This window comes from Halichoeres trimaculatus, unplaced genomic scaffold, assembly GCF_033239565.1.
Source record: "Halichoeres trimaculatus isolate MK-OKI-2021-1 unplaced genomic scaffold, fHalTri1.1 fHalTri1_scaffold_14, whole genome shotgun sequence".
NCBI lineage: Eukaryota > Metazoa > Chordata > Actinopteri > Labriformes > Labridae > Halichoeres > Halichoeres trimaculatus.
In genome coordinates this window covers 25,497,906-25,519,599 of record NW_027437192.1, presented here as the reverse complement: position 1 = coordinate 25,519,599, position 21,694 = coordinate 25,497,906, and the positions used below count along the sequence as shown (strand labels likewise).

The window sequence follows — 21,694 nt, the reverse complement described above, 5'->3', positions numbered from 1 at the left end:
CCCTTAGTTTAAAAGATGTTTTACTGAAGACTGGGTCACATTTTCATGACCACATGTGAAAAGCACGATTTATGTTGGTTAATCACTCAGCACAGGTGGGCAACATGGCTATATTATCCTTGAAGTAGGATCCAGTTTTGTCCTGTTTGGTTGAATTTAATCTCTCATCTAAGCAGGCAGCTTGATGTTCTCAAAATAAGATCATTAAAATGTTATTCTATGAGGACAGTTATCCACTTCAAAAGACATCACCATCATTTCAATCAGATCTAGAGTTTATCTCATCTATTCACCACCCAGCTGCCAGAGGGGCATTTTCTGGGTTATCGTTCAAATATAGTTCAACTTGTGTCTAATAGAGGTTTAATAAGCTGCCCTCATTATATCACTCAAATCAAAAGAGATACAGATGGTGAATGATGGATAATGACTGTGCTGATGTGGATGGACAGATTAAACAGAAAGTGCTTCACATGCTGAACTGTTTTTGTGCTGAGTTATTCATGAGCACCATCTGCTGGAGGAGGTCTGATAATGATTTCCTGTCTGAACTCTTTGTTTCATGAGTAGCTCGGACTTCAGTGAGTCATGACTTCATTTAGAGGGGAAAACACACACAAGAAAAACAGGACGGATTTATTGTTTGCAGCTTTATTTGAAAAAAAGGGAAAAAGCTTTCTTTACATGCTCTCCCCGGTACTTACAGTGATGTATTGTTCTTGGTTAAGCACTACACAGAACAGTTTCTTCATGTCATCATGAAAACTTAGTGAAAAAGACCTTAATATACAGTGAACACATAATAACATCATTTCATGACTTAAATTAAAAGGATTTTATAAATAAATAAACCAAAGTGCAAAACTTGCTCCGGCAGCTCATTCACGCTCTGAAACCATCACATGAAGAACAGAAATCTTCAAACACACACGGTCGAGGCACTATATTACTTCATTTCTCCAAAAGCTTCTGACCACCACAGCTGATTAACAACAATCACATGACTCATCCGTCTCTCCGCCCTCTCTGTGAGCTGCGGCTTCAGTGTATTGATCTGTTCAGTCCACTGGAAGCTCCATCTACTTCCCTGTCTAATGGCCAATTAGAAACTAAACCAAAGTATCTTAATACTGACACAAAATCTTTCAATGATTTGTCCAAAGTGACTTGTTGACTCTCAGATAATCACTTCAGGAGGTGTTGAGGTACGGACTGGACTGAGGGGAAGAAGTGAGAGTAGGGACGGAGTATTTAAATACATTTGGTGATATTTGATGTTTTTTAATGTTTATAAAAACGAGGATCTTAACCACTCCAATGGAAGAGAAGAAGAAAGGCATGACTTAGTGCTACAGCGACTACAAGAGCCAACCAGTGCCACAGTGGCCTTCATTTAGGAGAGAACGTCGAGTGTGTCTGGATGTGTTTCCAAAAAGGCAAGAGTGGGAGTACTACATCTATCCAGCAGAGTCAGTCTCCTAAGCAGGGATGTGAGTGGACAGTAGAGGGGTTTATAGATTTAGTTTCACTTGACTGATGTTTTTTGACAGCTCTCTTTTAAGATATTTCCATTTTATAGATACTTTCACTGATGAAATGATTTTAAACTGGTTTTATGTGCCCACACTTTCAGATATCTGTGCAAAATACAACAAGAGGATGCGATGCCTTTGGGACACCAACATAAGGATGCTAACACACTGCACATGGAGATAAATCTGTATCTCAAAAGATACAGATTAGGGATGTGTAGCTTTCACATTTTAAACAATACAGTATGGATGCCCTGTACCTGGTAATCAGTATCGGTACTCAACGGTACCAATTTTCAATACTTTTTGTGTTTATGTGGTAAAAAATATAAATTTATTTGACAATAAAATCTCATTTTTAACAATTTAACATATCAATTCCCCAATATATCCTTTCAATGCTGTGTTCATGCCAAGTATGGAAAATCACCTACTCTTCTACTCCCTCACAGTCACAAGAATGTACTTAGGTACCTTGTATCTGGTATCTTTAGATTTTACGTAAATCTGTACCCGGTACTTTTGACTGAATTTGGTCGGCACATATAAAAATACCTGATTCGATACCCCTTATTCAGATTTGCCATCAACCTACAGAACAGCTGAGTTGATTGATGGGAATTTCATCATTTTTTCTCAGAAGATCAAATAAAACAAAGATCAGATAAAACAAAAAAAAAAATTAAAGGACCTCAATGTTGTGAAAGCCAAATGGAAACTCAAACTTCCAAACTTGATAAAAGCAAATATATCAATAAAATCAATTAAAATCTTGGGAAACAAATTGACATTTACCCATATATTCCCGACGTCGCAATTACTCTCTCTTGAGTCAAACATGTGAGCTTGTTTTATCCTAAAATATTTAATTTAAACTGATTGTATAAGCAAATTGATATAATTTTCAAACCTTTTTCTCAAATGTAATATAAATATTTGAGGCAAATACTTAAATGTGAGACTGTTGGAGAGTAAACAGCCTCACACAATATGAAAAAAATATATAATGTAACAGCACCTTTAGAGGTCGCTTTCACATTAACTACACTAACAGTAGCCACGTTTACATGGACCCAAATATTCTGCTTGCATTCGGTTTACCGGTATTTGCTCAAACAGAAAGAATTTAACCTTTGGAAACACATCATTCCGAAAGAAAAGAGCCAATCAGAATGGACATTTAATCGGTTTCACAGGGGTGGAATATTCCTTTCCCCAAACCGATGGAGGTATCATGTATCCACTCAAACGGAAAGTTGTCAGGGTACGTTCTTTCAGTGCATGCTCAGATATGACGTAAGACGCAACTAGAGACGTTCTTTGATAAATCACGTGATGTTTACGTTTTTCTGCACATGCCCCATTGACTATTCTGTTTGATTACAGCGGCGCATGTAGACCAGAGATTGAAATATTCCTTTCCATGTATACTACTACTACTATTCCCATTTTGGAAAAGTCATTCAAATTCCATTCGGAAAGATGAAAAACTCCTCATGTAACCGTAGCTAATGTTGTAAATGAGAAGGAGAGCTTTTAAAGGGAGTCATCCTAAAACCTCAAAATTTAACACATCATTTCTTCCTTTTGCTATGACACAGCATGTCCTGTAATTTTTCCTTTCTTTGAGTCTTGCCGTTCACTCTGTTAAACAGAGTCATATCTTAAAACATGGGCACATAAAGACCAGAAGACCCTGCGTGGCTACATACAAAGAAAGTTTTTGTATTATTATTATTGAACCTGCCTTTAGATATTTGCTCCTACTGAAGGCTTGGTTCAGCACCTTAAAGCTCTAAAAGGTGGAGAGTGTCTGTTTTGAACCACAGTAGTGATAAAGACTGGTTAGTAGTGACACGTCGTCTTGGATGTACACTATGGACAGACTAATCAGTCCTGGGCCCCACCTGGCTCCTACTTGGCCTGTCGGCCAGCAGCAGACCAGACTATTCCTGGGGTCCCGGGGCTTTCATGGCCATGCTGGCACCAACCATGGCTGGATAACTCCGGTTCCTCCTTATTCCATCAGGCCCAAAAGGGGAGCCGGATCTGCGCAGCCCGCCCAGGGGCCCCAGGATGGGGCTGGGACTCACTGCTCTGCCCCCTGAAGCTCCAGCCACACCAAGCCGCTTCACCTTGTCCAGCAAGTTGAGGTTGTGGACAGTCACGCTAACGTCTGTTTGGCTTTCACAATCCCTCCCTCTCTGCCTGCCCCTCATCCTCCCAGTCACCTCCTTCAGGATTGAGCGGGCCGGTTTAGAGGCCAGGAAGTTGTCGTAGGAGGGGCTCTTGAAGTCAAATCCTGCTGAGGTTGGAGCGGCTGATGTCCCCTCTACTGTGGGTGAGTTAGGAGGGGTGGAGGGGCGTAGAGGGTCAGGGTTCGGTGCCCTGTTAGGGGCGATGGAGGTGCTGAATAAGACTCCTCCGTTGCCCTGACCCTGCTCCAGGCTCGGGCTCTGGTGGTACATCGCTGCTGAGATCCCTCTCTCCTGAAGAAGGCGCACTAACCCCAGGGAAGTGCTGGTGGTACGTGTTGCATCTCTGCATGAAAACAGGAAAATAACGTAAAGTCACCATCATACTGACTTATGAACTCAGAAAATAAGTCTTCATATCACAAAGTCAGTGTAATACAGAATGAAAGCTTTTTGAAAGCCATCCAACAACAATCCTCTGACTGATTAACAAAGAAGGAACTGTGCCTGAGGTTAGTTGAGGATTCGGAGGGCCTGAGACCGAGCCTGCGGGGAGTGCAGGGCGTAGCAGCTGGAGTGCCCAACAGGGTGCTGGTCATCACACAGGAGGATGACGATGGGACTGGGTTTAGACTGTGAAACAGAAAAACAACAAGAAAGAGCAACGTGAATTTCTGATTTCAGATACGGAGGCTTCACATCCATGATGTAATGCTAGATAAACAATATGATCACACCCTCACCATATTTTTCAGCAGTCTCATAAATCCAAACCCGCTTTCCTCCTTTCTCTCTGTTCTCACATTACACAACCTGCCCTCCATATCTTTTTAATTATTCATTTTTCCTCAAAGAAAGGTTCATTGTGCCAAGGATCTGCAGCACACCTTTAAATACTCTTTCCCAAACCAACAGACGCAAGACGTGCCACATCAAATCAGAATCCCGGTCCCAATAAAATCAATAAAATAATTCTCAAATTGTTTCCTCTTTATGGCGCGCTCTGTGCCGATTATTTCTTTCTAAACTGTAACCACCTGCTTGCATTTTCAAGAAACTAATTACAACAACAGACTGATATTGCTGCGGGGACATGATTGAATTTTTAATTAGCAGCGTTTATATCTAATTTGTGATATTTACTAAGCCATGGGATCTCAAAAGCATCAGAAAAGTTTGTCCCATGACAAATTAAAACTGTTTATGTTTAGTTTCCTTGGGGGAGCAGGGTTGTGACTCATTCCTGTTTTTAAAAAATACAATATTTCAGTCTGGTTTTGTTGTAAGGGATGTGTTACATGTGGATGTTCAGCATAACTTTGATTTAAAAGTTGGTAATGTTAGAATGTGAATCAAAAAGAAAGGTCTGTCTTCACGGAGGCTTACCTGGGCGTGACCCTCGTCTGCTCGTCAGTTGGATGGAGGATCCGACAGGTGGTAAAGGTGTAGGTAGAGCTGGTGTGGGCCATGCATTTACCCGGGTAGTACGCAGCTGCAAGTCGCACAAACAGTCATCAACAACAACAAAGAATTACGGTATTTGCTAGTTTCCAAATTCTTGAGTATAAAAATAAATAGAGTATGTGCTTACCTAAGACGTCAGTGTTGCTAAGATGAGGAGAAGGTGATGGAGAGGGTGGAGAAGGTGGAGCCAGGCTAGGTGGGGGCTGCCCCAGGTTGGGGTCAGTGGAGCTGCATGTGGGGGGCACAGCTGGTGAGGCGGTAGCAGAGGAGGTGGGAAGATTCTGGAAGTATTGCTCTCCTGGTTCATCCTCCTCTAAGCCGCCCCATGGATAAACCTGAAGACAAACCAGCGCAGAGAAAGAGTTAGTGCTCGTGGATGTAGCATCACCATGTTACAACTGTTAACTGAAGAAATATCTTTTGTTTTATGATCCTTTATTTTTTGTTGGAAAAGACATTTTTATTGATATATAATTAAGCATTTTTCATACAAAGTCCTTTTCCAATCTTTTATATTTACACGTAGAATTTTGTGCAACTTCTTTTGTTGCTTTTCAAATATCTACCGTTGTACTTATTCATTGTTGCTGTTTACATTTTAAATGTGTGTAAATTTCCATAAACATCCACATATGTTACATCACTCATACAAATGAATAACTTTGAACAAATGAAAAAGGGACTTTACATTTACATTGTGTATCTTAGGAGGTCAAGGGAGAATGACTGATAGTGGGGTCAGATAAAGTCTGCTCTTAGTGGGGTAACAAATTCAATCCACTTATTCCAGAGGAGATAAAAAAATTGTCTTTTTGAATCCTGAGTTTGTAGGTCAACTTCTCCATTTTAAAGATTTCTCAGATTATTTCGAACCACCCATCCCTTGTAGGTGGTAGAGGATTGAGCCGTTTTTGAGTTACTTAAAGTAATATCAAAAGTTATTAAAGGAAATCTGTAAACTGCCACATAGTTCCATGAACAAGCTTCCCATCTCGGAAAAAGACAAGACTAAGTGGCTTGAGTTCATTTATGAGGGAAATGTTCCAGCAACACTCAGTAAAACTGTGCATGTGTGTGCTAGTCACTTCACAGCCGACTGCTTTTCCAACTTTGGACAGTACGACAGAGGGCTAGCCAATAGACTGGTCCTGAATCCAGGCACATTACCAACCATCCATCAACAAACCTCAGACCCTGGAAATGTGAGTATTCTAAATGCTGTGTGCTGTGGAGCAGATTTAAGAGCTTTTCCCCAGTGTCCCCCCTGTCTCTGTGTTAGCTTCAGGATGCTAACTTTAGCTGCCGTTAGCCTGTTGTTTTAGCCTGTAATGTTACAGTAAATGAGCTTCGCTGTTTTCTAAACATTGTGCACTCGGAGCTCGTGGCGCCGCTCTCAGTGACGCGGAAGAGCGGGGCGGTATCAGCTGTGGCTCATTTACATATGAAGGCCACGCCCACTAAATCAGAGCGTTCTGAACAGAGGGGCTATGAGAGCCTGGAAACAATGCTGCTGTGCTTGATTTATTGGCTTTTTGGACCAAATTTATTGTTTATTGTATAAACATTGTCTTTTTAAAGTTATATTTTTAGGCATGTTAGCCTTTATTTGATAGGACAGTGTGTTGCCATGGAATTCACAGGGGCCAGCACAGTCCTCAGAAGGTAAACGGTGAATGAACCAGAACTTATCGATCACTTTTCTTGTTTTTTTGACCACTCAAAGAGCTTTACACTACTCGTCACATTAACTCACCCACACGACATCTACACACTGATGATACACAGAGACTGCTACAGTAAGAGACCATGAGTATCAGGGATCAAACACCCAAACTTTGAGTGAGAGAAATAAACTCTTTCAATGAAAAGTTGATAAAGGGAAAGTTTAGGTAAATATGTTAATGAGTAGAAGGGAGACTGTTAAGGTATGAGCACAACCATGAAGCGTGTTTTCTTCTTTGGAAACTTCACACACCCACACACACACACACACACACACACACACACACACACACACACACCTGTTCCAGCTCCAGTTCCAGAGGTCTGTAGCCTTTCGGCACAACTCCGGGCCGAGCATCCAGGATGACACCGAGGTGAGGCTGAGCTAACTGCTGCCAGTGATGCAGCGTGGCCGAGCCTGGGGAGGAGAGAAGAGTAGAACTGCAATGTGTTCAACTGTTTCACCTGTTATATATGTTTTCAATCAGGTTCAGAATTCAAAAATGTAGACATAAAGTTGTATATCAGAATAAACTATAAAATATGGAATAAAAAATATGTGGAATTATTTATTTTAATAAATGTGTTTTGATTTATTTCACTATGTACTGCAGCAACAAACTGACACAAGATCAATAAAATATATTAGACCAAGGTCAATATTGCAGATACTTGACACATACAGTGTTGCTAACAATCAAAAATAATGTAATGCAGTGTGAGAAAAAAAGAAAGAAGAAGGGAGGTGAAAGATGATTGAGAAAGCATCTGTGCACAAAACCACAGGGACAGATAAAAGTGATGAAGAACAGTAGAGTGACGGTGAAAATGAAATGGAGAAGCAATAAAAAATTAGAGCAGGTTTTTATTAGTAAGCTTTCAAACAGAGATGGAAGCAGTTACAGAATGAACAAACAAAAACGAAGATTAAAAACAGCAGAGAAATGAATAAACACAAGCGTAATGAAGTGCGTACAGACAAAGTAATGACTACAGAAAAAAAGACGAGAAGAAAGAAAAAACTGCAGGTTGACAGAACAATGTGAGATTGAAAAACAGTGGGGAGCGCTTTAACTTCAGTTACAATTAATTACCAGCAGAGGGCAGCACAAACACACTCTCTCTGGGTTCAAACTTGTTCAGAAACTTCTGGTCAGACTCTGTGTGGTGATTCTGCGTCAGGTCAACCCTGTTAACACCCTCTGGATAGCCGTCACATGTGTGTAATAACTTTTCTTTTCCTCCTCTGATTTAACTCCAGTGTGTATCCACCTACAGCCATCCTCTGGGCTGTGTGTCTTTGTAGTAGCCATGCGGGGAAGCGAAACTGCCTGACTTATGGTGGTGCATCAGAGACCAGAAGGAGTTGAAGAGCATGAGTGTGAGAGGCCTCTCTTTCCTCTCTATTGCTGCTTTCATCCTCCTGCTCCCAGCTCGATCCCGAGCCCATCGTCTTCCCCTCTCCCTCTCTATCCCTGCCCCTGTCTTCCTGGCCCATCCCCAGCCTCTCTCTTTGTCCCCCTCCGTCCCCCAGCCTCGCTTATGCCCTTTCTTTGTTATGACACCTCTGTGTCTGTCACCTTCCCACTTCCTCCCCACTTTGCAGGGCTTCCCACCCTCTCTGTCTCCCTCACCTTCAAGAGGTTTGACGATCTGGAGTTTGTCAGGGAGGTAGGGCCCGCGTGAGGCCCAAACGTGGAGGTTACCCAGGGACATGATGCTTTCTGAGGGGGTCATGACGCTCTCCTGGCCCAGGGCGTCATGTAGACCTCCATGTCCTCCTCGTCTTCGATCCCTCTCCTCCTCAAAGAAGCGCCTCTCGCTCAAGTTGTTTTGTCGACGCAGAGACAGCCGGCGAAGGGCGAGTCGCAGGTCCTCAGCTCCTGATGCTTTCTTCTCTCGGCTCTCTGTGCTGCTGACAGAAAACAGAGGAGAGCATGTCTTATTAAGTTCAATGTAAACAACACACAATCTGTAAGACACAAATTACCCTTACGAAAGAAAAATATATTGCAGCATATTGGAAAATATCATGTCATATATTAGGTAATATATTCTCATATATGAGAGTTAGTATTTATATTTTCCAATATATTGCAATATATGGAAAGCGGCAATCATTTGTATATTTTGCAATATATTGCAATATATTTCATGAATATATAATATATTGTATATGTGCCCTTAATATATTATTCTATGTATATCATAATATATCAAAATATATTACAATACATTTCAAAATATATATTTTTCTTTCGTAAGGGTAAATAACTAAGGTATATAAGTACTCTTTCCCTCTTTGATTCATACAAACATTCACCTTTCCTGGTTTGATGCCGTCTCCATCAAGATGCTCTGCGCTCGGTTATCAAGAGCGATGTTCTCTCCACTGACGTCACATCCGTACACAGTGGAGTGAGGGGTGGAGAGGCCGCTGGACTGAGGGGACGTCCGTGCTGACAGAGACTGGTTGGAGCCAGGGATGTTGGAATTGGTTGGTGTCAGAGAACGCTGGCGGACTGTCTGATTGACGGTCTTAACCGTCTCAAAAACTCGCTTCCGATGGCTTCTGCACACAACAGAGAACAAGAGTATCAGCCTCTTCCTTTAGTATCTGTAGTATAGTGTTAATATTATAGCTTTGACTGATAGGTGAGTTGTTGTTGTTTTTTTATTATCAGATTGAACACTCTGGCAAAGAACACAATTTTTTTTACTAGGTATGTGAACTTGCTCATTAGCAACCTCCACTTTCTACACTATCTGTGCTGTATTTTAGTTGCTTTTATTAATTCATCCAACAGTTTAACTGAAACTTTTAGCAGATAGTGACATTTTTTCTTACTGTTTTGACTCATTGATTGTCATTGAAATCAGCTAACCTACACATTTTGAGCCAAAGCTTCTTACATTAGCCAGTGAAGTGTTCTGTTTGACCAATAGCTAGATTACATGTATCCTACATTTTATACTGATCATATCTCTGTTTTTACTTCATGTTAGAAAAAATCAGAGCTTCTTGAAGGTTTATCAAAGTACAGGCTGCATTAAGATGAACAAAAGCCCCCAGCCATGCAACAAGCTCTGTGTGGCTTAAACCAGAGTCTGAGAGCTAAATGCTAAATGCTAACATGCTAACTAAAACATCACTGGTCTGCAGCTAATAAATCATTTTTTTACATCCTATTTATCTGTTGTGTTTCAAGTACAGGAAAGGCTGGTAAAGAGGTGAAATGAACTTATTTCTGCTTCAAATTTCAAAGTAATCCATTAAAAAGAAGCTGACCATCGCTGTAATGCAAAGTCAGGGTATTGCCTTAATGAGATACATCTGTCAGATCGTATCAAAGCAGACAAAGGTCATCTAAAGATAAATCTGAACTCTGTTTCTTTGCCAGCCAGCTGATTTGTCTCTCGCTGACCAGTAGAAGTAATTCAGTTTAAAGGTCCAAAAAATAATAATTGAAAAGGAATTAGGACTTTAATATTATCTGAAATATTTACAAATAATGTGAATTTACTGTTGATAAATTCTCATGACTCAGCCTCCAGAGATTCAAGGCTCAAGGAGCAGCTTCAGAGTTATTCTAGCATATATTTACACATGGATCTCACTAAATTCTATCCTGAAGGTCCTGATTTAAGCACAATACATAATTAAGCAAAACAACATGGAAAATGGTATAAAGATAAAGAGATACAAAGAAAGAGATCTGTATACAAGGAGAAATATAAACATCTGTCTAAACATAACGATGCAAACAATCAAACACTAAAGCAGTTAAGTTTAGCACTACTAAATACCATAGACTGTTAAAAAAATGGACGTCATCTTGCTTAGCTCGAGTGGGGTCGCCACAAAAACTGCTTCCCCTGGTGGCTGGCTGCATTACAAGTAAGAATATGCAGCTCTCCAGTCATTCCAGATGGGCTGTGGTCAAACTTTAAAACATTAATACACCTCGTAGAAATGTTTCTCACGTCTGATTGTTGTGGTGATTTGAAGATATCATTTGGCTGTCTTGTATTCAAGTTCTCTTTTTTTTAGAAAAAGTTTCATTTTCAGTAGTTATACAAGGTTAAAAATAAGGTTTTACGTCACATTTAACGCTGATTGACAGCTGCCGTTCTCGTGTATTTTTACGGGGATGGTAAAATATGTCAGGAGGTAGAGTTAGGGAGCGATTAAACTCTTGAAAAAAAAAAAAAATTTTTATCACCGGCTCCACTCAGAGTCTCCCAGAATCCCTAACAGTCTCTACTGCGCAGACTCTGGCTGCACAACTGCTACAATGGCTGCGCCTATGACAGGAATTTTGGCTTCAAAACCGTACAATGGTAAATGGCGAAGCCACGCTGCCCACTCTGTATACAGTCTATGCTAAATACATGAAGTAGCCCAGCAATGTTGCACTTAGTTGATTAAGTGTTGGTAGTGCAGTAAAGTTTTCCCAAATACACAGCAATCCTTTGAAAAATTATTGATATGTATAATATGTGTGGATCCTGACGTCACATGGACAGTCTGTGAATTAAATCAAATGCATTAGTGAAGTTTTGAGTTTATAATACACACTTCTGTTCCTCACAGTCAGGGTCATCCAGGCTCAACTCCTTCCTCATCGTTCCCTCAATCTCAGCAGCCAGAGAGTCCTGAAACACACACACACACAAAATGTATGAGAACAGATGAAATGTAAAAACACAGACTGAGAAAACCACACACACACTCCCTCACCATTGGGTACAGGCCCAGAGGGTGGAAGCGTCGAGGAGTTCCTGCAGGATAGTTCCTGTTCCTGAGGTTCTTCAGCTCCTCCTGGGCTTCATGCAGCATCTCTATACACTCTGAATACTTCTCCTCCAACTCTTGAAGCTGTTTGTTTGACAATTAAAACCAATTTGTGTTATCAGAAAATTCAAACAGCTTGATATTATCTTGGCAAAAAAAAAAAAATTGTTGGTCATGTGAAGTTACCTCCTCTGTGAGCTGCCTTTGGGCATCTTTAGCTGCGATCAGGTGTTGAGAAAGCTCCTCATTTTCCACTGCAAACTGAAAGAATCAGAGTTAGTTTGGAGAAATGAAAAGAACATCACAAGAGAAAACAACTTTAGGTTAAATAAGTGGGATGCACTTACAGACTTTGCTTTCTTCTGCAGATCAACTATCTGAGAGAGGAGGTGAGTGATCTCTTCCTGCTGTCGAGAAGCATCATCAGTCTTACGAGCTAATTCTTCAGCTATGGTAGAGATCTGCAGACTCGACAGTCCTGATCAAACAGAAAGGACAGTTTGGTTAAAATGTACATCGCTGAAAAAGAACAGAGTTTAAGCAGGCTCACAAACAAAAGAGTATCCTGACTGGATCAGAGGAAGGTCACAAACAGGGAATCAAACAGACATGAGTAAAACCAGAAATCTGGAAAAGACTCACTGAGTTCTTTAACACAGTCGTTGACAAGCTGCTGCTCCTTCTCTTCATATGTTTCAGTCTCTGACTTCAGATGGTTAGCCTGGGTGGGCACAGCCATGATTTAAAGATACAGTCTAACAATCAATAAGTGCTCCAACACTTTATACTTGTGTAAAGTTACAGAGTGTGTGAAGATACCTCTGAGCGGAGAGACAGGTTCTCTTCCTCCAGATCTTTGAGTTTCCTCTGGAGTGTGTCGCTCAGGAAGCCCCCTGCAGCACTTTCCAATTTACTTTTCCTGCCCCTTTTGAAAGAAAAAAAAAACATTACAGCTTTTAGAAACACCTTATCAAGGAAAAGTCTAGCTTTATTTATTTAAAAAAAAAAAGAAAGGATGCTAACGTTGGGGAGCTGCTGCTCTCATCCTCACTCTCTTCAGCTGCGTTGGTGTAAAACTGCAGCAGCTCATCCTTCAGGTTGAGCTCATGGTGCAGCTGGGCCACCTGGAAAAGACCAGCGTACGTCAACATTTAAAGGATCACAGAACAACAATCTGACTGACTGTAACAAAGCAGATTTATGAAAGCACTGTACTTTAGCTCATTTTTAGAGTATCTGTAGTTTCCTCAAGTCTTTTACTTTTACTTTGAATACAAATACTTAAATTTTGCATTCGTTGTGGTTTTGATTTGGTCCTTCATGTTTTATGTCATGACGGTGTTTCTGTGTTTTAGATGTATTTAGACTCTGTCTTGAGTTTCCTGTATTGGTTTTATTTCTCCTTGGCCATGTCCACACATAGCCGGGCATTTGGGAAACTGGATATATTTTTTATATCTTTACGCCTGTGGTCCACACGAAACCGCAGCTTAACATGACTAAAAATGATGTTTTCTGGAAACTCCCGCCAAAGTGAAGATTTTGGAAAACTCTGGTTTCATGGCTTTGTGTAGACGCCGGTAAACTGAGTTTTCGGTTCTCATACGTCACAGCTGAACCAACGGGGGCTCATCATTCTGATTGGCTGGCACAAGTTTTACGTCTACAAAATACTGCCCATTGTGGGTTTGGCATGCTTGGAGCCACAGTCACCGGCGGATTTACTCGCTGTATGTGGACGAAAGTATTATTTAAAACAAACCAGGGGGGTAATTGGTTTTTAAAATACCTGGCTACTTGTGGACATGGCCGTAGTCTCTGTGTTTCTTGTGTTGCTTTGTCAGTTCATTGTTGCTGGCTGCTGTCACCGGTTGTATCCTCATGTCCTCATGTGCCTCTGTGGTCTTTCAGTGAGTTTTTTTAGTAATTTTGATTTTGTTTCTGTTGCTAGAGTTTTTGAGTTTTGGGATTTTTGAGTTAAGTAAAAAAAAAGTTTCCATCTACAATCGGGTCCACCTCTTGTTTTCTGCTCCTCTGGATTTTATGACAACCATATTTGCTCTGAAGTCTACTGGTGAGTTTTTGATTTCTTTTCTGAAATTTGATACCAAAAATCATAATCTGTGTTTGTGTATTTCTGCGTGAAGTTTGTTTAAGTGGTGTTTCCATACTTGAATGTCTCTATGACTGAAGTTGAAGCAGACGTGCTTCTAAGCTTCATTTAGTATTGGTAATAATGGCCAAGAGGAATAGCAATGGGGATTACACCTGAGCACTCATGGGCATAACTTCAGACCATGTTTGAAGATTTCTTTGATGAAGAATGACGCATCAACTTCATCACCGCTACAAAAATCCACCGTCCAACCTGAGAAATCATGCTCAGGTGAAAAGCTAAATATCTGTTCAACTGAAGATTGACCTTTTAAATGAAGTTGTGCTTTTGGTAAATCAACAGCAGTTTTATCCCATGGTATACTTTTAAAAGACTTAAAATGATGTATTGACGTATGTATTCTTTACAGCACTCAAGAGTTATGAAATACAACATTTTTAGATCTTTCACTAAGTATTTTGAATACTTGTGTTTTTTTCAAAACAACGATGCAGCACTTAAACTCAAGTAGTAATTTATTCGAGCACTTTTCTCTTGTTTGCCATGCTCACGTGTCTGGAGTTTCATACCTCATTCAGCTGAAGAAATGTGGTTTACTGTCTCTTCAAGCCTTTTTAAAGGCAATTCTAATCACTCGTTATTCAAAGGAACAAAATTACATCCTTTCAATACTGACTAACTCTAAATCAATAACCTTATCTTGTGATTTTTGGTGGACTTTTTTCAGCTGTCATGAAAAAAGAACTGATGACGTTACTCCTCATTTGTCTCACAGTTTAAAGATAGATGATGCTTTTTAAGGTCAGTAGCATCTGAGGTATTTATTTTTTGTAAAATTCTGAAAAGACTATTCTTAATAAGTAAACTGAGACTTCTGTGAGTCAGGTTCATCTGTTTCAACAGGCGTGTGTGAGCAGACCTCCTCTGTGATCTGTCCCACTCGTTCCTCCAGGTAGTCGTTCTGCTCGGTCAGACTTCTGTTCTTCTTCAGAAGAGACTGGCCGATCCTCGCGGCCAACTCCAGATCTCTCTCTTTCTGTTGGTTGAAATGCAGCGATAAAAGCAGAGTGAGGAGATTAAAGACGGGTCAAACGTTCAAACTAAACTTTGTGGTTTTCACTGCTTCAGAGCAACACTCAGGACACACAGGAAGGAAAAAAGGTGACCTCACCTCCTCCAAAAGACGTGTGACAGCATCGATGTCATTGTAGGTCTTCGTCATCTGGCCCACTCTGTCTGCACATAGCACTGTGGAAACGTTGAAAATAACTCAGTTAGAGGAAGAAAGAGGAATGTACAAACTGCATAAGTTAGAGGGGAAAAGTTAGTGGATGGCAGCTGCAGGTTGTTTCTGCTGCAGAGTGACCTCTAAGCATCACTTCTCGTGGGATACACAACGATAAACAAACAGCATCATTATGTAACAGAGAAAGTTGAAAAAGTCAGCCTCTCAGAGGTGATGGATGGGTCATTTAAAGGTTGTAACACTTCCATCACCATTGATTAAATGTTAGTGTATGATAGAGCAGTAATTGTTTTCCATGGCGCACTGAATTTGGCTCAGCCGCCCTGAGGCTCTTATTGACCTCAGAGCTTTAATCGATAGCATTCTGCGTAAAGTTATTGAACACACTGTGCAGCCCTCTCTAATCCTGTTAGCAGCACGACCTGCACATAAGCATTTAAGTGTGGTTCCAATAAAGCAAGTTTTACTTTCTCCATAGCCAACAAACAAACATCATTCAAATTCTGATTCAGTCGGGCGGAGCACAGACCTGTGGTGATTTGTGTATGTGTGTGTGTGTGTGTGTGTGTGTGTGTGTGTGTGTGTGTGTGTGTGTGTGTGTGTGTGTGTGTGTGTGTGTGTGTGTGTGTGTGTGTGTGTGTGTGTGTGTGTGTGTGTGAGTGCTCTGCTGGCAGCTTATATGTCAAAACAGAGGAGATTCAAAATCAGCAGGACTCCACTTAGCAAGGAGAAAAGCTAAAGAGAAGGTTTAGAGTGAGACTATTCAACAAAAAAACCCTGAACTGATTCAAAGTAAATGATTTCCCTGCTAGAGATCCAAAACAATAACCAAAAACATGTCACTAATCTGTTGCTTTCAGAAAAGACACCTGATAACACAAATATTTCAAGTTATGAAAGTCAGCATGCAGTCCACTTCACTAAGGAAATGAATAAAAGAAATTACTGATCATGTATTTTATCATAATAGAGTCCTCCTTTACCTTTCTTATAGTACCAGTCACTCAGCTCACACTCATCCCTCTCAAATCTCTCCATCCAGCTTTTCCTCATCAGTTCTTCCTCCAGCTCCATACTGATCAACAAGAAGATACTAAAACCGGTCCAAACCCTGTTCCATTCACCTTCCCTCTCCTCCTCTCCTCCTGCAGACTGAACCACCCTCCTCCCACACGGCAGCCCCTGTGAGTGAGCGTTAGAGAGCCGGTGTTCTGGATAAACGCTTCACAGCAGAGTCAGAGGTTAAGCAAAAGTGGATGTATATTGATGTAGTGGATGCGAGAGCCAATCGTAGCTCTCTCTGTGTTGGGCTGTGGAGAGGTCTCTCCTCTCAGTTTATGACTGCTAACAGAACTCCCACACCTCTCTGAATCCACCTTTCTGCCAAACACATCCCTCCTCTCTCTTTATCCCAGTGAAGCTGAATATCTACCTACCCCAGTCACTACTGTAGCAACTATCATCCACAACATGGAATAACACCGACTTTTACCCACTGATCAAAACACAAACAAGGTCACACACTCACACAGAAAGTGCCCTGTTGGTTCCCTAATAAAGATTTAAAAAGGGAACTGATAATCTGAACTCTTTTGTGCGTAATATGCTTCCTCTTAACTTTACAGATCTCATGCAAATCCCTGATTAAACAGAAAAAGAACAAATTATGATAATGACATGTTTGTATTTACTGCTATCTTTCACAAAAAATAGTGTTCAGTTTTTTTTCTTTTCATATGCTGATTTTGCCAGCTAGAATAAAGTCTTAGCCAAAACCAGGGAAGGGAGGAAAGAGTTTTCATAGATGAAAAAGATGACTGACGATATTCAATTTGTTTAGACTTATGATGCACTCTCCATTAATGAACTGTTGTTGTTTGCTTCAGTCAACATGACAATTTACCAAAGGCAAAGAGCTCTCTGAAGACATTCACAACCTGATTGTTGCTCAGCATCAGAATGGAACTGGTTACAGACTTATATCAAAGCACCTGAATATTCCAGTCAGCACCGTTGGGGCCATTATTCACAAGTGGAAGAAGCACCACCTTACCATCAACAGGCCACGCACAGGAGCTCCTTGCAAGATTTCTGACCAGGGAGTCAGAAAGATAGTCAGAACAGTACTCAACGAGCCAAGGACCACCCTGAAAGTGCTCCAGAAAGACTTGGAGGCAGCAGGTACAATTGTTACAGAGAAAACAACAGGCAATGCACTCCACCGCCATGGCCTCTATGGACGCTTAGCCCGCAAGACTCAATTCCTCAAGAAAAGGCATGTTGAAGCTGGTTTAAAGTTTGGTAAACAATGTTGTGATTTCTTTTCATGTGTGGATTATTTGAGTCAATACCAATGTCTGGTAGAAATCTTGTTTGAATTGCATCTTTAGAAATAAATGTGATGAGAAAAAAGTTGACAAGTTCAATACTTATTTTCCCCACTGTATATTCAGTCTTTCCATAACCAACACCTTCACAATACAGCTACAATATCACATTTCAGGCTGTATCAGATCTTTGTTCATTTCCTCTACATTGTCTGTCACATCTCTTCACGTTCTTGTGGTTTTGCAGTTGCATTTTCTCCTGTCTAGAGCGATGTGCCATGGATGAGAGCTCTGCAACACACACTTTCTTTGGTGTCCTTTGGGACTGATAAAATTCCCCTGGCGAGCTGATTATGCCTTTCAGATGGGTTCTGTACTTTCAGCTGAGTATCTTTGTATATGTATTAAGTGAATTCTCTGAACAAGTTAAAAAAAAAAACCTTAACCCTTTTAACTTTCCCAATGTCTGACAATTATTGTTGATCATAGGACATCATCAGCAATTGATTTATAAACTCGCACACAAACTTTGCCTTTAAAGCGCTGCATGTCCAATCAAAATTATTCAACGCAGCATTCACTGACTCTAAAACTGTTATTAGCAAGAAAGTGTGCACCACCCTGTGGAGGGAGGCCACAATTTCAGTATTATCAGGAAATTCAAATGACAGAATAAAGTTTAGATAAAAGTGAGAAAAATCTCCTAATCAAGAAGCAGACATTCAGTATTAACTCAAAATATCAAAGTGACAGACAAAAGCTATGTGGCACTTACAGAAAAAATAACACTCATGGTGTTTGGAAAGTTGTATTTTCATGTCCTTGGAAAATGTAATGACCTATTTATGAGCAAGCTTTGCAGACTGTGCTGTTCTTTCATCGAGCCTCATCTCTGTTTTCATTTAGCCTCTGAGCAAATGTATTAACAGTGAAATGGAAGGATGACTTTATTATCAGAGAACATATTGATCTTTAAGGGGCCAGCAGCACAAGAAAAATCTGTAATGGTCCATTAAAACACTCCAGCTCTCTGCTTTCATATCCAGGGAAATTAAAGTTAAACAAAATCTATTTGTTTATTTTTTTCACTTTGGATGTTTTAAGGTCACAAACCATGAAGGTCTTCTCTTAAAGCGACACCATGTTACTTGCAATGTCTCTTTTGATGTGCCTAATAATTATTTTAAATCACATCATAATTGCTTTATGGTTGTTAACAAAGTGCATAACAAAGCACTACATGTGATTTAAAAATGAAATAAAGTCTCATGAATGCATTACTAAACAATACAAACGCTGAACAAGGATCTTGGTGGTCTAAATAGGAAATTATGTTGTGCTGAATGTTAATTTAAGTCCTCATTTTGATTATAATTAAATGTTTAGGTGCACTGATAGATTGTTAATTTGTACTTAATATTAGTTTCAATTAATTTAAGATTCAAAAATAAAATCCCTAAAATGTTAGAGGATTGTTTTTCTATAAACGGTGTCAAAGCTACAGAAGAGCATGTACCGAGTTGAGTAATTATATTAACTGTAAATCAGTTAGTATTGAAATAAAAGTGTCCTGTTATCTGAAGGCTTCGTAGAAATCATCACTAACACAGCACTGACACAGACACTGTACACAGTGAGCGAGGTCTGAGGAGACTTACAGAAGTATTTCAGTGTTTCTTCGATCTGCTCAGTGGTCAGGTCAAATTTGGTGTCTGGGGCGACGAGGGGCGTGTGGAGCCAGTCATCCTGGTCGTAGCCGTAGACGGTGTCAGCTCGCAACCGATAAACCGGCAGCTGCTCCTCTAGAAGACTGATGATCTCAAACTCTGGCAGGTCAGTACTGTTACACACATCTGAGGGGAGAGAAAGGGTGAACATGCTGAGACACCAAGAGGTCTGTTGTACAGTCAAGTGGTGTAGCTATCATCCACAATCAAAGCTTGTTTTCAAAGTGCTGAGCTTTTAAGCTGAGATTTAAGGAAAAAAAAAAGAAAACAGCACAAATCAGGTGAGATGTTACGAACCCTTTCTTAAAAAAAACAACAACTTTTTATCGTCATCATGTCTTAAAGGTCCCATATTATGGAAAAAAATCACTGTATCTTATAACTTAAGTCTTTTAGTGAAATTTGTGGGTCTTTGGCTTTCCTCCCAGCCCACAAAATGTGATATTTAATGACAAAACCTGTACTTAGTAGTACTTGTAAATGTAAAATCCTGACCTAAGATGAGCTGTTTGGATTTTGGAGATTTGCCGACGTCAGCGATTCCATTTTTTTGACCAATCAGGAGCAAGTCTGATCTGATTGGTCCACCGGAGCAGATACCCCTGAACCCCTGGAGGGAGAATGTTCAGTGTCCCCCCTGTCTCTGAGTTAGCTTCAGAATGCTAACTTTAGCTGCGGTTAGCCTGTTGTTTTAGCCTGTAATGTTACGGTAAACGAGTTTCGCTGTTTTCTAAACATTGTGCACTCAGAGCTCGGTTATCATGGTTACATGGCGCCACTCTCAGTGACGCGGAAAAGCGGGGCGGTATCAGCGGTGGCTCATTTACATATGAAGGCCGCGCCCACTAAATCAGAGCGTTCTGAACAGAGGGGCTATGAGAGCCTGGAAACAATGCTGCTGTGCTTGATTTATTGGCTTTTTGGACCAAAACATGTTACTACCATTTCATGAAGACATCAATGGTCCATATTAACCTGCAGAAAAAGAGCAGAATATGGGACCTTTAACGTTCTGTACTTGAATTGAATCAATTTAAAGATAAGATCAGTTTAAAGATTTAATAATCAGATGATTTAAACTCTTACTCTCATTTAATTCATTAAAACACCCTGTTGACAAGATCAATCAAAATTGATCATTATCAATGAGTATTTAAGATTATATTTAAAAAAAATACATTTAGACAAAAAACATGTACTTTACACCACTATGCTTATCAGGTAGGTTACATTTGAATGTTCATGGATAAGCTCTGAAAGTCTTCCTGCTTTAATACCCAACAGTTTAGGGAGTACTTACCTTCACCTTTATAAATTACAAATTAAAATATGTAAATGATGGAGAGCAGCCTCTAAAATGAAATCACTGGGGACAGAAGGTCTTAATGTAGCACTGCTTCAAGAAACAGATAATCTGTAAGGAGAATTAAGCCTTTCTGCTGCACGTCACCTGCTCAAGGGGAGAAACTGAGAGTTTTATATTAATGCTGTCATGTGCAAACTATGTGGCTATTTTTAGAGATTTTCATGTTGGAGTTCAGATAAGGATACGATCCTTTTATGCTGGAAAAATATTCACAGCTTCAGTTGAGCCTGTTTAAAGCCTACTTCATATTTCTTTGTAACCCGACTGTTTTCTTATCCCTCATACTGACCCTAACACGTACCTGTGATGGTCTCGGCGTCCCTGCAGTCGGGCGCCACTTGTGTGTCGAGCTGGAGCTCGCCCTGGCTCACATACTGCTCTTCCTTGGCGTGGCACTGGTCTGGGTCTGGGTCAGGGTCTGGGTCCAGGTCTGGGGCGGGGGGCAGGGAGGGGGCCGGGGAGGCCAGCTTGGCTCACCTCTCACTGGAGGGGAGAAACAAGGGCCATGGGCCTCTGGAGCTGGAGCTCCACTGGGTCAGCAGGTCCACACCTGACAGGCAGGAGACAGCAGATTGAGGGTCAAGGAGAGAAGAGGAAAAAAGCAGAGATCAGGTATAGACGGGTGCTTTAGAAGTCCTAACTAATCAATGCACCATGCTCTTTCCCTACAGAGTCTTTAACTTCAAGTGCTGCTGCTGAGTTTGCACTGTGCTGTCTGCCAGCATGCTGAATAAATCAACTCCAAAGCTCTGCAGACATCACTTTCCTTCTGATGGGAAATGTGCAAGAAGGCAGGGGAGGGTTCAGAGCAACCTTTTGATATTAGCATGATTCACTGAGAGTATGTTTCTTAAGTGATCCACACTCTTTCCTTTCCAATATGAGAACTTATATGATACATAAAACTACAGAACACTGCATCATGGGCTGGGGGAGTTCAATTTCTTGAGACACTTGCGCAGTTTGACTCCAGCTAATGCAGCTAATGTAGTTATGATGGTTATGAAACAAACTGTTAAATCCCCAGGCAATGCTGCAACACTCATCTCATGACAATAAAGTCACCCAGAGAGCTCTCCCTTTCAGCAGAGACTGCTGAGGTAGCCAAGAAGACCGGGGTTTAAAGTGAATACAGCAGAGCTCAGGCACAGCGACCTTGCAGCTCTCTGTATTCTTTCTGCATGGTTCATTGTGCTACTGCAGA

General features: G+C 40.7%; 1 protein-coding gene across 2 annotated transcripts; it reads right to left on the bottom strand.

Annotated features, from left to right (window-relative positions):
- Window positions 1-647: 647 nt before the first annotated feature.
- trak1b (trafficking protein, kinesin binding 1b) lies at window positions 648-20,943 on the bottom strand. 2 transcript variants are annotated; one of them, XM_074686132.1, is made up of 18 exons: window positions 20,792-20,943; window positions 19,056-19,250; window positions 14,996-15,072; window positions 14,744-14,860; window positions 12,732-12,832; window positions 12,528-12,633; window positions 12,351-12,429; window positions 12,056-12,186; window positions 11,895-11,969; window positions 11,655-11,792; window positions 11,493-11,569; window positions 9,237-9,485; window positions 8,548-8,828; window positions 7,213-7,331; window positions 5,319-5,526; window positions 5,114-5,219; window positions 4,235-4,360; window positions 648-4,073 (listed from the first exon to the last, which is right to left on the bottom strand). In XM_074686132.1, exons 3-18 carry the CDS (start codon window positions 15,044-15,046, stop codon window positions 3,479-3,481), a joined length of 2,559 nt encoding a protein of 852 aa, XP_074542233.1. In that variant the 5' UTR covers window positions 15,047-15,072; window positions 19,056-19,250; window positions 20,792-20,943; the 3' UTR covers window positions 648-3,478. The 2 variants fall into 2 exon arrangements, with proteins under 2 accessions (XP_074542233.1, XP_074542234.1); XM_074686133.1 differs by having other exon boundaries at window positions 8,548-8,825.
- Between the last annotated feature and the right edge of the window lie 751 nt (window positions 20,944-21,694).